The following is a 16186-nucleotide window of genomic DNA, read 5'->3' as shown; positions in this document are numbered from 1 at the left end:
GCTGCAAAGCAGGAGGGAATTCAGGCAGCGTCTGAACCAGAGGACAAGGATTGGCGGCTCTGGGTGGACTTGGCACACAAGGGGAAGCGCAGACCCATGGAAATGGGGGCTGCACGTCCCCCTGTGCCTGAGCTCTGCCTCCACACCCCAAATTTGCCCTCCTGCTCCCCTCTCACCTCCTGCAGGAGCAGCCTTGGAGAGCTCTATCTGCCTTTGGATGGTAATAGTGATAACAGTGCCAGCAACCACAGCAATTGCTGAGATAAATCCTCACTTGGCGCATGTGGGGCTGCTCCTGCAGCTCCTGCAACTCTGTAATTCCATGACAATTAAACACTGCTTTGAATTTTTAATTTTTTTTAAGAGTTTAATCCTAAATATGAATGGAGTAATAGAGAAAAGGGGTGTTCTGGAGGATGAAAAACAAATGTAAGGTAAATAAAAATAATCCATTCACATTATTACTGGCTGGCTCACGACTATAATCCAGTCTCCTGGGAAATGTGTGGTTGGCCTGTGATTTCCATTGTTTTGGGAGCTAAAACTGGGAAAACTGTGGGACCTGAATATCACAGAGCAATGAAAGAAGAGCTTTCCTCTCGGCCCAGCTGTGGCAGCTTCAGAGAGAAGCTACCCCAGACACTTCCATCCATCCAGCTGGAATAATCCATATTTCGCTCCCACAGTCCCAGGGCTTCCCATCCACACTCCATAAGAAATTTTTTGTGGCAATCACCAGATTTCCTCTTGCAGACTGGGATGAAAAAACACCTCCCGAACCCAAGAGGTTTATTTTGTAATGTAGGCACCATAACCACAGCCTAAATCATCCTGAGGGCTTGGAAACCACTCTGGGAGCTCAAATTCTGTGACAACCACATTTTCTGACCCAGGCAAGAGTCAATAATAATAATAGTAATAGTAATAGCAATAGCAATAGTAGTAGTAGTAATAATAATAATAATAATTATTATTATTATTACTATTATTATTAATTTTTATATTTTATATAATATATAATTATATATTATTGGTTTAATAATAAATTTTGTTTTTATTATTATTTTCTCTTGGAAATAAAAATATTTTATATTATAATATATATTAATATAGTATATTAATATAATATATAATAATAAAATTATATAGAATAGTTATAATAATATTATAATAATTTTATATATTTCTTTATATGTTTAGTATAATACATAATTATATATTATTGTTATAATCCTTTTTTTTAAATTGCTTTTTTAATACATTAAAAAAGGGGGGTTTTTAAATAATACATTTTTTTAAAAAAATTATTTCTTTTTAGCTGCCAAGAGGCCAAAGGAGAAAATGCCGATTTTTGAAACCCTCAGCTGGGGTGGAACTGTGGCAGCAAGATTTCCCCAGGAATGTCAAGTAGCTGTGAACGCAGTGAATTCCAAGAAGTTTTCAATGTTAATTCCTGCTCAACAAAAAGCACACACATAAACAGCGATCAATAGGCGCTAAATGAAAAAGAAGTAGCAAATCAATAACCCCAGACGTTTTATTTTGCAGCTTCTGCAAACAATGGGAGGGATGATCAGCCTGTGATTGCGTGGAAGTCGCAGATATTGTTGCAGCACTTCAAAGTTTGTGGGCGAGATCTTCACCCGTGTCAGGTTTGCATGTCAAAATAAAGTTAATTTTTTGGGGAGTTTTTTTTGTTTGGTTGATTTGGTTTTTTAGGGTTTTTTTTAGGAGTTTTGGGGTTTTGAGGTTTTCTTGGGGGGACTTTTTTGTTTGTTTGTTTGTTTGGGGGTTTGGGTTTTTTTGCATTTCTTTGGTTTGGTTTGGTTTGGTTTGGTTTGGTTTGGTTTGGTTTGGTTTGGTTTGGTTTTTTGGTGGGTTTTTTTGGGGTTTTTTTTTTGGGTTTTTTGCATACCCAAGGTCTGATTTCTGGGAAAAAAAAGAAATTCCCATTTCTGCTAAGGGAAAATTAGACTCCAGCTGGGTTTCTCTCTATTTCATGTAGGACACAGATGATCCTTGAGGTCCCTTCCAACCCAAACCCTTCAGTGACTCCATGATTTTATGGTCATCATTCTCTCCATAATAAAATCTGAGGTTTCAAGTGTCCATTCTTCAATTAAGCCATTGGTTGTGGAGATTAAAAGGAGTGGATTTGATTCTCAAACTCAAAAAAAATCCATGTTGGTAACTCTAAAATGGGGAATCTCAAAATTCAGCTTCTCTGGGCAATCTGTGCCAGGGCCTCAACCATTTTAGGGAATAATTTATCTCTCAAATCTGATCTAAACCTACTCTTTGTTTAAGCAATTACTTTGTTTAACCAATTACTTAAACCCAGCAATTTTCCTTGAAAATGTTATGCTTCAATAAACTGTTTCACTAATATATTATTGTGCTTTCTTAAGTTTAATTTCTTTATACTTAAATTTGCCATTGTTGACAATAGAAAATGCTCAAAATATTTGAAGTGCTTAATCACCTGCTAATTTCTACTTCTTGGCAGCGACAATAAGGTAAAATTGAATTGTCTTTGAAGCTGTTGCAACAAAAAAAAAGTGAAAAAAGAAATTAATGGCTTCTAAAGTACCAGGATGTTATTTTAAAAAGTTAATGAGCCTTTTGTGTTGGGAGATAAAATGGGCTGATATGAAACAGGAAGAAATCATGTAAAATTTAAATAAAAGGGAAAAAATAATGCAAAGCAACTAATTGAAAAGATTGGGAAGCAATAATTATTTAAACCACATAAAAATAGACAAGGCCTTTCAGACTAAAGAATTTAGACACTAGAAAACATAAAACATAAAAAAAAATATGGAAAACATAAAACTCTGGTGAATTCACACCCATGAGCTGCAGCATCTCCACCTCACTCTAGGAACCATAAATAACATTTCCCTGACAGGGAATGCAGGTTCTAATCTAAAGGAGAACCTTAAAAAAGCACCTGAGCTCTCAGCTCTTTCCACCACATCCCTGCACTCAGGGGAATCCCAAAAAGGGATTTTATGGGAGATGAAGCACAATAAGGGAGACTTCTGTAGGGTGAGTCCAGTTCCTGGTAGGAAATGTTGGACAAAATTCCTGGCTCCAGCTTTGGGGTGGTGTGGAGTCCTGTCACTATAGGACACAGAACAACACACACCATTGTTCTCAAGGTGAATAAAAAGGGAATTTTATTTTCTGACTCCAACATTTATAGTTTTCCAAAAGTGACAGTGGATTGGAGGGTGACAGTGCCACCTCTCCAATGAGACTGCACAAACCAACAGTCCATCAAACTTTCTCCATAAAAGAATGCAAACCAATAAATTATTTACAGAAAGTGTGTGAGAAAGTTTGTTACAAGAATGACAACATCAGAAAGCTTAAAAAATCTTAAAAAATCAGGGTGAGAGAGTCATTGGGAAATGTGAATGGCGCTGGTGTCACTTTGCCCTGAGTGGGTTTAGGTCGGCCTGGTGGAAAGCCTCAGACCCCCTCACATCCCTAAATGTAACTTTCAGGGCACAAGGTTCCCTTTGCTCTGTCTCTGCTGCACCAGGAGTGGTTGTTGTTCACTGATGCTGGGGAATGAGCTGAACCTCCTGGCACCCCACAGCACCAAACAAAAGTTCTCCAAACGCCACTGCTGCCTCTCCTGGGAGGGACATTGCAGTACCAGCCTTGCGAGTCCCTCACAGAAATTCAGCTTTTTATTTCCCAAAACCACGAAAACCTCCTTGCTGTCTGAGGGACACCTAATTATCATAATTGTCTGACTCATCAGCAGCTCTCCAGGTGCTTCTGGTTGTTCAGGGAAGCCTCAACATTTCCAGGCTGGACTAGTTCATCTCCACATTTTGCTGTTAGAAATAGCAAAGATGTCACTTGTCTTAAAATATATGGTGTGCTGTTCCATCCCTAAAGGTGCTGTTATGCCAACAATAAATCTGCCAGACACTGCAGGCAGAGTGTGGGATGTGCTGTGTTCAATATTCATCCTGCTGTGACCCAGAGGAGGATCAGGACACTCTGCATCAGGAAATGTCTCTCTCTAATTTAACAGTTTCCAAAATGATGGGCCAAAAGCCCGGCCTGGGAGGTTGGGGTTGCACCTCGGATTGATTTGGAGGCCAGGAGCCAAAGGGCTATGTGAAAATGCAGCTGATGCCTCATTTCCAAATTCAGGTCAGACTGGCTTGGAATATTTCTGCTGTCCACAGCCTGATAGAATGCAGGGCCATTCTGCTTTTTCCTTGTCTTTAATCCTGGAATTCCCTTTGCTTGCACGGTGGGGCCAAGACCATCAGCAGAGCAAAGGGCAGTGACAAAGGACAGTGACCAGGGCCACCTCTCCATGTGTGCAAAGGGATTTATTGGAAGGGAAGAGGCCACCAGGAATCAGGTCAAAGAGGTGCCATTTCCCTTTAGGAACAGGAGGGACACAGAAAATTTGGATCAGCTGTCCAGGAGGAAGACAGACCCTTGGAATTATCAGGAGGTAATTCCTTATTGATGCAGGAGAGAATGGAGGGACCAGAGAGAGACAGGTGAGGGAATTTCCTCCATCCTGATGGAGAACCTGAGCTGGCACCCCCAAAGAACAGCCTGAGCTGCATCTGATGGACACTTAGGACAGAAATATGATATTAAAAATGAAAATAAAATTCTGTCTTATCAAGATATTCTTGGCAACCTGCCTTGCACAACAACTCCAGAGGAAGCAGCACAATCCAGGAGCAGCCATAGGAGCAAAACCTGAGAGAGTTTTGGTGTGAAGAGACAATTATTTTATTTTATTGAGCACTTTAGACAGGTCTGTTCATTTCAACTTCCCCAAGTCCTGTCTACATCTTTAATCCAGAAAGTGAAGGCTCTTTCCTAACATATTCATATCAAATAACGTTTAAATTGCAATGATGTCAGGAGATGGTTGTTGTACATCCCTATAGCAAGTACACAGAATTTAAAGTAATGATCTCTGAGTTTATCTTCATCACCCTTCTTGCCTCCGGTGCTCTGCTTAGATCAGATTATCTCATTTAAATAGCAATGGGTTATGAAAAAAAAAAATCTAATCTGTTCCCTCGCTGTGTCACTGTGCATGCATTACCTTATTTTATTTTGTCCCCTAAGGCACTGCAAGAAAACCCTAAAGACCCTCGTTGAGACACATAAAAAAGCTTTGCTGGAAAATAAGAGTTGGAGGGAACATTATTCTTTCCACGATTTTTTGCCTATAAAGAGAATATAGAGGGCAGTTTGATTTTTGAGTAATTGAATTGCCATTTTGGGGGGCTAATAATATCCAGTTCTTCTGCACAGCACATTTAATCCTGAGATTTAAAATTAATTTATAGGTCAGAATCATTTTCATTCCGCATGTCAGGTGGAATTGAGGTAGAAACAAGGAGGAAATGAGTGACCAATGCCATCCAACACCCTGAATTACCCTTCCATCCCCAGCCACAAAACTGCTCTGCTCAGCACCAGGGCTGCTTCCTCACCTTCCCACTCTTTTCTATTATTCCTAAATTGATGTGAGCCTTCCATGTGATAAATCAGAGAAGTTTTGCCATAAGTGCAGTTTGACTGTTACCATCAGGCATATTTCAGAATGTCATGGAGTGAAAATCAGCGGAGCTCTGCTGAAATCAATGGAGTTAATTTATACCCAGGAATAAATTAACTTATCCCAGTGAAGTCAGTGGGAGCTTTTGCTGTTCCTTTAATTGAGAGCAGGAGCAGGACAAAAGGGCCGTTGTGAGCTGCTCTTGGTGCCTGGGAATATGGAACATTTGCATTTTTAGCTATTTTTAAGCCTTTAAAAGCTGAACATGTTCATCTAAAAGTGAGCTCCCAGTACCTTTTAACTCAGGTTTAAAGCCCGGGACTGGGCTCGTTAAAGAGAATCCTCTGGCAAGAATGATGAAGATGACAAAAATTAAAGCCTGGGGGGGAAAAAAAAGGAAAAAAAATGAAGGAAAAGGTTCTTTTTGGAGATACAAATCATGGGTGTGAGAATATCTTGTCCCTCATGCAGCTCTCCTGCTCCTCCAGCCATTCAGATTCCAGGACCACCATCCATTTCCCAATATTTCACAAGAAATCAAGGAATTGCAGGGGAATCCTGTGCTCTGACAGACTGCTACAAGTGCTTTACTCAGAGTAGTAAAGGAGGGAAGGGTCTGTGAGAGGAACCCAAGAGGGCTGAGTGGGACAATGAGGAATTAAAGAGAACATTTGGGTCCTAAACACGTGGTTGTTGAGATAAGTTCAGCAAAGCTGGGCTTAAATGAGCAACCGCTCACTTGGAATATTTTATATATCGCAATATTTTTATATACTCCAAGATTTTTAGTCCTTAATGTTCTGGCTGTTTGTTACTGAAATAGCAACTTTGTATTGATTTAACAGAAAGTCTGATCCTGAGATTTGCTTTTTTTTTTTTTTTTTTCATCCTGAGGTTTACATTTCACATTTAGATAAAACAGCATCGAGGTTCATTTAAATTGTATTTTAAAATGGTACTGAAGTCTGCCCTCTGCTCTGTTTCTCCACTTCAAACAGCTGCTGACTCATGCACTACATAATTAATTTAAGTACCATTTGAGGTTACTTTAATACAATTTCCTTGTAAGTACATGAGTAATATCCTGGCTATTTAGAGTTCAACGCATTAATTGGAGACAAAAGTCAGTTGTCATGGTTTCTATCACAGCCAAGTGTGAGGGGTCAGTCCATCCCCAAATTCATTAGAACCTCAAAGAGTTCAGCTCCCACTCAGTGCCTGTTTGGAGAGGAGCTGTAATGAGCCACAGGAGTTAATCCCATTTTTATGGCTCTATGAAGCAGCATTGTCAAGTTATATGCTTTTAATTAGAAGAAAGGTTCAGAGCAGGAGTGAACTCAGAGCACCAAACCCTCACTGTGAGCAATGCCCAGCCAGGCAGAAAAGAACATTTTACCTCACAATATGCTACAAACTGTTGATATTTTAAATAAACACAGGGGATATTCAGGAAGGAGAATGGGGGGAGGCATTTCTCCTTCTTCCAAGCACATTCTGTCCTCTGATCCAACCTGAGCAGTGTCAGGGTGGGAGGATGAGGGTCCATCACCACTTCATTGTCACTGCATTTGCTTTGGGCTTTAAGCAAGATTTTCTTGCCATTTTATGCATTTATATTGACAGTCCTTATGATTCTCACCCTTCATAAATAAATAATTTAATTTGCCTTTCAGTTAACTGTGATTTAAAGACGCTTCACTTACATGGAAGCACTTGAAGGGTGTGATGTGAAATGTGGAATCCAAACCATTAATTCAGTGCTCCCAAACTGGTCTGGTTTTCAATCCAGCCTAATTTGCTGATATTGTGGCCAAGGAATGTTTTCATGATGTTGTCCCCCAAGTATCAATTGTTCTTCTTTCTCACTGTTACAGCTTAGACTATTTTTTAAAGCTATTACCTGGATTCCAGCTTTCTTATGCTCCTGAAAAGTGCTTTTCTGGTTTAAAGGCAGCACCTGGAGTTGTTCAAAATTAAAGTGTGTCCTAATGAAAAGCTCCTTAGTCACTTGTTCATACAAAAAAGGGCTGTTAATTTTGGTAATTGCTGCTCCTTTCTCCAAGAACTATGACACTGACAGAGATTTATCAATCACAAACACTAATAGTGGAACATTTTACCTGTGCTGCAGCTCATGAATGGCAGCAGACTTATTAGTTTCCATAGCAACACCATCTCCACTTTCCAAGGTCAAAAATTCCTCCCATCCAATCAGTGGAAGAAAGTAAAGTGTGTCTTCCTGTGACTACCTGGATATTCTGCAAAAACAGGAAGAGATATTGGGCAATTAAAGCACAGACCGCAAATCAATACCCCAAAATTCCCCACGTAAAATCACCTTGTACTGCACCTTTTGGAGACTCAGGCACTGCAAATGCAATGGGATAGGATCATCCTGGCACAAAAAGAATTCCAAAATGAAAATCACAGGTAATGTTGGGGTTCCTCCCATCCCCTCCATGTGGCACAGAGACCTCTTGGATGGGAGGGAGTTTCTCCAAGTAGGAAAGAAAAATCTGCCTGTGCTCCCTCTGCCAGACTGTGCAGGGATGGAGGAAAAGGTGTTTGGAAAAAATGGGCTTTTTTCAACTGCTAAATGTTCATCAAATGTTAAGATATTTCTTGTTCCATCAAAGGGAGCCCCTCTGGATCCAGGCTGGGGGAGCTGGAGAGGAGAAGGTTCCAGGGAGAGCTCGGAGGCCTTGCAGGGCCTGAAGGGGCTCCAGGAGAGCTGGAGAGGGACTGGGGACAAGGGATGAGGGACAGGACACAGGGAATGGCTCCCACTGGTAAAGAATAGGTTTGTATGGGATATTGGGAATAAGGAATTGATCCCTGGCAGGGTTTGAGATGGAATTCCCAGAATGTGCCCCTGGCAGTGCCCAAGGCCAGGTTGGACATTGGAGCACCTGGGACAGTGGGAGGTGTCCCTGCCATGGCAGGGGTGGCACTGGGTGGGATTTAAGGTCCCTCCCAACCCAAACCATTCTGGGATTCCAAGATTCCATCGTGGTTTGGTTCTGATCCCAGCCAGGATCCTTTGGTGAATGTGTGATCAATCATTGATCTCCCACGGGAGCAGAAGGGAGCACAGTGTCACACTCACCCCATGTAAAAAGACAAAAACACCTTTTCTGTGGGAGGTTTGATCCTTCAGAAATGAACCATCCCCAGTAAGGATTTACATAACAATTTCCTCTAATTTCCTTTGACATTTCAGTCAACAGATGATGAATTAAGGCAGGAAAAAGTATCTGTTTGGCCTATACTCCCAAAGGGCAAACGAGTGATTTACTGTGGGGGATCAGTTCATAAAGCAGCTGAAACCAGAAATCACTTAATAAAATGAGTTTACAAAATTGTAAAATCATTCCAAACCTTTTAAGTGCTGAAAATTTTCCACTGAGAAATTACAATTATGAGGCACACTTATGGATCCATATTCTCTTCTCACTTGACTCATTTTTCACAGCAGTGTGAAAAGATCTCATCCAGGGTTGCCCTGGAACTTATTGCTCATAGGGTGAGAGAGATGTTTTTTTAGAAAATTAAGAAATCCAAATCTTCTGGAAGGGACTTAATTTTGTTAACATTTTCTATAAACTTCAACTATAAATATGCAGGTGGTCTCAAGGGAGACCCTTAAAATCCTGAGGAACGATCAAATCTTGACAAGCTTCTAAATTTTGGAAAAAGAGGATGGAAAAACCCCAGAGTTTCTTACAGTTTTTCATGATGTCCTATTTCACACACAGCTGTGATCTACTGAAGAACATTTGCAAAATTTATAAGTGTTTGAAAGGAAAAGGATTAAAAAGTATTAAATTATAATTCTGCCGAAGTAGAAGCAGAGAAGGATGAGCTGGGTTGTACCTTTATATATCAACCCTGCACAAAGTGGTACCTAAACAGCCTCAATCAATATTTCCTTTCTTTTTTAATACTTTTGGGTGCTTTTTTAGAGCACTTGCCTTCAGTCCAGGTTCCACTCCAACCCCTCCTTTAAACCACCTGGTGATACTGAAGGTAGGCATTGATTATTTCTGCTTCAGTGGAAAACCTGGTGCTTTCCCTTATTGAATCACATCATATTTATTTCACACCCTTTCTCCTGCTTGTCAATATTTGTCTTGAAGCTCGCATACATATCTGTGATATCTGAGACAAAAAAAAAATAAATACCCTCTTTAAATATGTTTTCCCTCGTCCTTCATGAACAGAACGTATCCCTTCAGATCAAAAACTGTAAGTTAGGATTTTAATTAGTTACTTAGATGTCATCTAATTCTTCCTGTATTAATTTTGTGACTTTACCTGTCCCAGTTTTAGATTTTCTTTCCCTGGAGGAGGGAGAAGATTCCCAAAGCACCCAGGGCCTGTGTGCAGCACCCCAGGGTGAGGAGGCTCAAATTTCCCATTTGCTGACAAATCATCCTGGTGGGTGCCAAGTTGGCTGTTAGCAGATAACAACCAGCGTTTGTCTGCAATTTATCCCCTTTTGCTGCAGTTATTGCCACGAATTTTGCACATTTTCCTTGGCATTTCAATCTGTATTCCCCTCCTGTGCTGGCTATTTTTCTGTGCTTGTTTTCTTGGACAGGGAGCACCTCCCAGTGCTGGTCCCATCCAACTCCTTTTCCTCAAGATCTCCCAAATATATTCAGTTTCTGGTCCTTCCACATTGGGTGTGTGAGTTATTTAGTGCAGAAATCCCTTCTAAAGGCGCAAGAGTTGCCAAAGAAAATTGGGGAATGGACTTTGACCATCCAGAGTTACATACGTCCTGATATTCCAAACAAAAAGTACTCCAAACAAAAAATATTCCAAACAAAAAATAACCAATAAAAGCCAAATAACTGGCCAGACCTTGCCTTTTCCAAGAGGACATATCCTTTATTTTGCAAGGAAATATCCTTTTGAAACCCTCCCTGCTTTCTATTCTCCTCTTGTTGGGTTATGGATGAGTCTTTTGGAACCCTGAAACAAGAACCTGCAGCTGCCAATATCGAGAATATGCAACCCAAACTCTTTGTATTCATAGAAGGCATTGATCAATCCTCAGAGCTGTAATTCTTCTGCTCCTAGGACTGCAAATTATGGGACATTACTGTAAATATACACACACACACACAAATATTTCCTTTAAGTTACCCAACTGTTTTATTCCCTTCCCTTTGACATACACAAGGACTGAACTGGCAAGCAGGCACTTAATATTTTTTACAACATCTTTCCAACAGCTGCTTCCATGGGATTATTTACTGTCAAACTAAATCAAGAATAAATGAAAAAACTGAAATATTTATAGCATAAGAAAAATCTGGTTCAGACCAGAAATCCCAGACTGGCGTTAAATCAAGAAATGTAACAAGATAAATTCTGCCATCATACCCTTTGTTTCCTGGATGTGCTGCTATCACTTATTCTAATTGTTATGCCATGGTTTCAGCAGAGAGATGGATGGAAAACAAAATATGTTAAATGTGATCATGGGGGAAACATTACATTTCCCCCTAAAAATCCTGATTGTGTGTCCATTTGTCAGCAGGATGTAATTTATACAAATATGTTTGTTACAGAAGGAGGCAACATCATTTTTTGTTGTTTTCCCATTAGAGAAAACAAGTCCACAGGAAAGAACTCAGTCCTCGGATAATTTATACCTGTCATTTTCACTTCTGATCTGTGAGGAAGGAGAGATATTTTCTCTTGGGACATCCAAATGTGTGGGATATATAGGAGGTGAATATATGGAAAAAGGTGGAAAAAATTCCCAGGTCAGCAATGGATGAGTTGAGCTGCACCTGCTCCTCCTTGCAGACACTCTGGGTAATATTGGAAAGAAAGGACACAAAACTATTGCTGCCATCAAAGATTCCCTCCTGGACATCTGGAATATTGAAAAATTCTGTCTAAAAGTAGGATTTGAGTGTTTACTTGGCCCTTGGCACACGGAGGCAAAGGCTCTCTTGTTGTGGGGCTGGAGGTTTCAGTTGTACTGCTGTTTTCCTTGGACTTTAGAAGGGAACAGGCTGTGGATTCATTTATTAATTAAAATAATCTGATATATATTTAACATATTAATTTAACTGCTAATGGCTTGCTCTTCACTGATCCCAACCTGGTGCCGAGGCTTTGGTTTTCAAGACCTTTAATTTCTTCAACCATTTGTTTTTTGAGTAACAAAACATTTACAGGACCAAATCTGTGACAAAATACAAAGCTGCTCTTCTGGTGTCATCTGAATTTTCATGAAAATAAGCCCCATTTCCCACTTCTGCCACAATTTTCTGTAAAGTTTTCTGCAAGTAAAAGTTGGTTCAGGTGGTGATGTGACATTGAACTGGGGTAAAACCTGTCAGGCCCTGGGAATGATGAGATTTTGCTCTCAGCTAAATTCCAGCAAATTGACATTTTTACCCATGGCAAAATGTAGCTGTGCTTGCAGAAAGAGCAACTTTTTGACCTGGTGGGAGAAAAAAAACTAAAAAGTGTAACAACAGGGATTTGGGGCCAAATTCCACAGTGGTGCTGGTGGGGGAGCTTCACTCCAGGTTTATTGGTGTGACCATCTATGGAATGAGATCTGTATGGCAGAAGAAAGGAATGGAAATGTGGAGGGAAAGGCTTTAATCCAGAGAGTGCATGCACAGCCTTTTTATTCTGCAGCCTTAGCTTTCCCTCCCACCAGCTTCCACACATCTCTATTATCTTCTGAGTTTGGCCTTCCACGCTTTTGTATTCCTCATGTGCCAGGAAATAAGTCTGTCCCAGCCAGGCTTGCATTCCTGGCACACCATTGCTCCTGATCTGTCTATTGTCTCCTGAGCACCTGATTCCAAGGCATCTAATGTGAATTTTCTCATGAATGCCAATGATATACAGCTACATTTTTCTTTTCAAACTTTTTATCCCTGAGGCGCTTTCTGCACTCAAATTATTTTCCAGATATCCATAGCAGAGTGAATAGCAAACACTCGCAGCTACCAGGGCAGGAGCAGAAGCGACCAGTTTGCCAGGCTCCAGCAAGATTTACGTATGCTGTTGGAGTTCTCAGTGCTTATTTAGAATTATTGAACCATATTTTGAGGGAGAAAAGCACCCCGTGCTATTTAACAAAGGTTTCCGATACCGATCGCTCCTGTTTTTCCTCTCTCACAAAAGGACTTGGATTTCCATTTGGTTTTCACTCCTGACTGCTATTGCTTACTTTTCCTAGGGAAACTGGAAATATTGTGGCTCGTTTGCAATTCAGATTCAGTGCATGGAGCCCTCGGGGAGGGTTTAAATCTTGTGTTTTCAAAACATTTTCCCAACTCTGAGCAAACAGCTTGTTGTGTTGCAGGTGACATTGAGATCCTACATGGTGGGACACTACAGTGGCTTTTGGTGCCTTAAACTCCCCAAATTAAGACATTTGAGGAGGAATGGGATGGACTTTGTCTGGTGTCTGATGAGGCCTCACTCACTTTCCCAGACTCACCAGCATTGAAATGGTCCTGGCACAGGGAATTTGTGGATGCACAACCCTGGAAGTGTCCAAGGCCAGGTTGGATGGAGCTGGGAGCAGCCTGGGATAGTGGAAATGATGCCTCAGGTTTAACTTTTCTATTTTTCACATTCTGTGCTGCTTTAGTGCTGTGCAGTTTTGAGTTTCACATCAGGGCATGGTGAGCTCTGTGCACAGAGCAGGGAGACAAAACAATTCCTGCTCCAGCTGGGCACCAAGGACAAATGACCCAAATCTCAGCCCAGGAGCACAAACCCCGTGGGCTGGAGAGAGAAAAACAAGCAGGGTGGGACTGCCTGGGCTGAAGCTGGGATGGGACAATGAACTGCAAGGTGCAAATGGAGCAGAGCTGATCCCAGGGACAGAGCCCGTGCCCGGCCGTGCATTTTGGGGCCATTTTGGTTCATCTTGGGTGCAGCCCTGGCTGGGCTCTGGTGCTGCCCAAGGTGCATCCGTGGAGGAGATGCTTTGAATAAATCCCTGCTTTATTCTGTGACTCTGCCCAGCCTCTGTTCCAGGCCAGCCTGCTCAGGGCATCAGAAGCTGTCCCTCCCCATGGTGCAGGTGGCACTGGATGGGCTTTAAGGTCCCTTGCAACTCAACCCCTTCCATGACTCTAAACATCCTTGTCAGGATTCACACGTTCTTTAACAGCCAAGTACAAGACAAGGAAGGATTTAAATATCTTTTAAATTATTTTGATTATTTGCTGTGTGCCAAACCTTGTGTGGGCATTCCAGCTGTAAATAACCCTGGCTGCACAGGGAAGAGCCAATGAGAGAGTTTGCTGTACTTAACCCAAATACAAAGGCTGAAAGGTAGAAACCCCAGTGGGCTGTGCTGTTGACAAATCAGCATTAAAATGTCTTTCAACAGCAAAGTGCTTAAGTGATAATGAATATTACAGAGAATAACCCAGTCCTAGCCCTCGTGCAGGTGTAGCTATCTCATACAACCCCATTTTAAGCTGTATTTTGACACCCTTTTTTAAAGTTTATACACTATGCAATGCCAGTAATCAGCCTGAAAGGGCTAATTGCTCATTCTTTGGTTAAAACAATGCTGCTCTCATTTTAATCCCTAAAGAAGTGGGAATGAACCTCCAACACCTGTGTGAAATCTGTGCTGGAAGTGTTGGTGGGATGAAAGCATCAGTTCAGCCCTCAGAGATTTGTGGGAACTACAGGAGAGAATGAGAGAACATTTTCCATGTGAATTAGAGTTTGGAAGTTTTCATCATCAAGATAATTTCCAACAACAAGAAGATTCTCTCACAGTCATTTAATACAGACTGCAGCAATTGCTGAGCAAACATTGAGATGGAAAAAGTCTGATAAAAATGCTTCCAACGCCTGGCTGAAATGTAGGTGTGGATCAATTTTCAATACAATACACTATGAAATAAAGTTTTTGAAGAGATCTGAAAGTGTTAAATTTACCAAATCTGATAATATCACTTTTGAACCAATTATTACTTTTCTTTTAACTTGTTCACAAACACTAAAGCTGCAGATCTTGATGGCACCAAGCACTGGAATGAAGAGCACACATTGTTCTTCCCAGGTGAAAAGTTTAACATCTACTTCATATCTATGAGTGAAAGCTTAAGAAAACCTCCTTCCAAATATTATCAGTGTAATAATGATTACAAAAATTGATTCTGTCTTGACTGAAGTCAGCAGCAAAATTCCCATTTCTTCACTAAAAAGAGGATCAAAATGAGAATATCATCAAAAGACAGTGTGCAGGTTTCTTCAAAGATATGGAGGTTAATAAAGGAATTGTTGATAAACTTTTACAATAATATTTTGAAGGCTTAATCTCTTTCAAGATCTCATGCAGCAGTTGCTTCTCTCTGAGCCTGATATCCCAGCAATGCTTTCATTTGTGCCACCCTAAAGTCTCTTATTAGGTGTTGGCAGTTTAATCTTCTGCTTCTTCACATTCAATATCCCAGATCTTTTTATTAAAATCCATATTAAAGGCATTGTGATATCTTTATGGGGCTCTCCTTTCAAATAAACAGTATCTTTAGTATTTATTATTTTTGCTGCTGCACTTCTTACACACCTGGTCCTCCAGCTGGTGGCCTTCACAACACCTTAAAAAAAAATAAATAAAGGCAATTTCTTTCCCCACTGGACACAGAGAATTCCATTCCAATCCACCAAACTTTCTTCCCAAAGGGAATGTGGAGTTGAGCAAAACATCCCTGGAGTTTTGGAGTTGGAGAAATGTTCTTTTGAATCAGGAAGTTCAAGGACAAACACCTGCAGAAGGGACCGGGCCATCCACCTGCCACTCCTGCCTCAGAATTTCTGGATCAGGGTTAAAATTTGCCAAAAAAAAAAAAAAAAAAAAAAAAAAAAAAAAAAAAAAAAAGAAGTGAAACTGAAGCTAATTTTAGACAAGAACCTGGAAATCTTCCAGATTATTAACAACTGGCTTTCAGCCTGTCAGGAAGTATTAATAGTACCATGAAAGGAAATTATGAACTGTAGATTTCCCCCGAGAGCTGTCAGGAAATATTTGGATTTTTTAATAGCCATATACTGCAGTGCAGCAATAAATAAAGTGGCCAGGACTAGATCTGGGCTGACCTGGGTGACCATGGATTTAAACCATCATTAGGTGGAATTCTAACCAACAGAAATAGGAACAAGCAGGGCTGCAATCCCAGGGTGACTTTAAGATTAGCTGAACCATCCATGACCATTATTTTTGCCCAAGATGAAGGCTGTAATTATTTTATTTGCATTTGTGCATGCAGGGGTGTCAGGAGGGAAAGTTAATTTCAAGGCTTATTGTTTAACAAGTAATGATTCAGTGTGAAATGAGGATCCTTCCCATCCCCTTCCTCCTTGTGATGCCGTTGCTGTTTATTGCTATCATTTAGAATCTCTTGGATAATGAGGAAAAGGAAGAAAATAATCAGCTGGTTTCTGGATGAAATTGGACTTAATTTAGCATAATCTATGTATTTTAAGATAGGGGACACAGCCAAGTGGAATAATCAGAGCAGCAAACAGATTGCTTTGATGTCTAGACTGGTTTGAAGATGATCTGGAGATGGGATGAGGAATACAAATGATTTCTGTCTTCTGCTGGAGCTCCAGAGC

General features: G+C 40.6%; 1 protein-coding gene across 3 annotated transcripts in view; it reads right to left on the bottom strand.

Annotated features, from left to right (window-relative positions):
- CNTN6 (contactin 6) overlaps positions 1-16186 on the bottom strand; it is a 129358-nt gene that overhangs the window by 97333 nt on the left and 15839 nt on the right. For all 3 annotated transcript variants that reach the window (XM_063165041.1, XM_063165040.1, XM_063165042.1), the window contains one exon: positions 7678-7815. In XM_063165041.1, the coding sequence (XP_063021111.1) occupies positions 7678-7732 (55 nt within the window). In that variant the 5' untranslated portion in view covers positions 7733-7815. The remainder of the gene's footprint in view (positions 1-7677; positions 7816-16186) is intronic.

This window comes from Melospiza melodia, chromosome 10 (assembly GCF_035770615.1).
Source record: "Melospiza melodia melodia isolate bMelMel2 chromosome 10, bMelMel2.pri, whole genome shotgun sequence".
Lineage (NCBI taxonomy): Eukaryota > Metazoa > Chordata > Aves > Passeriformes > Passerellidae > Melospiza > Melospiza melodia.
This window is presented reverse-complemented; position numbering and strand designations above follow the sequence as displayed.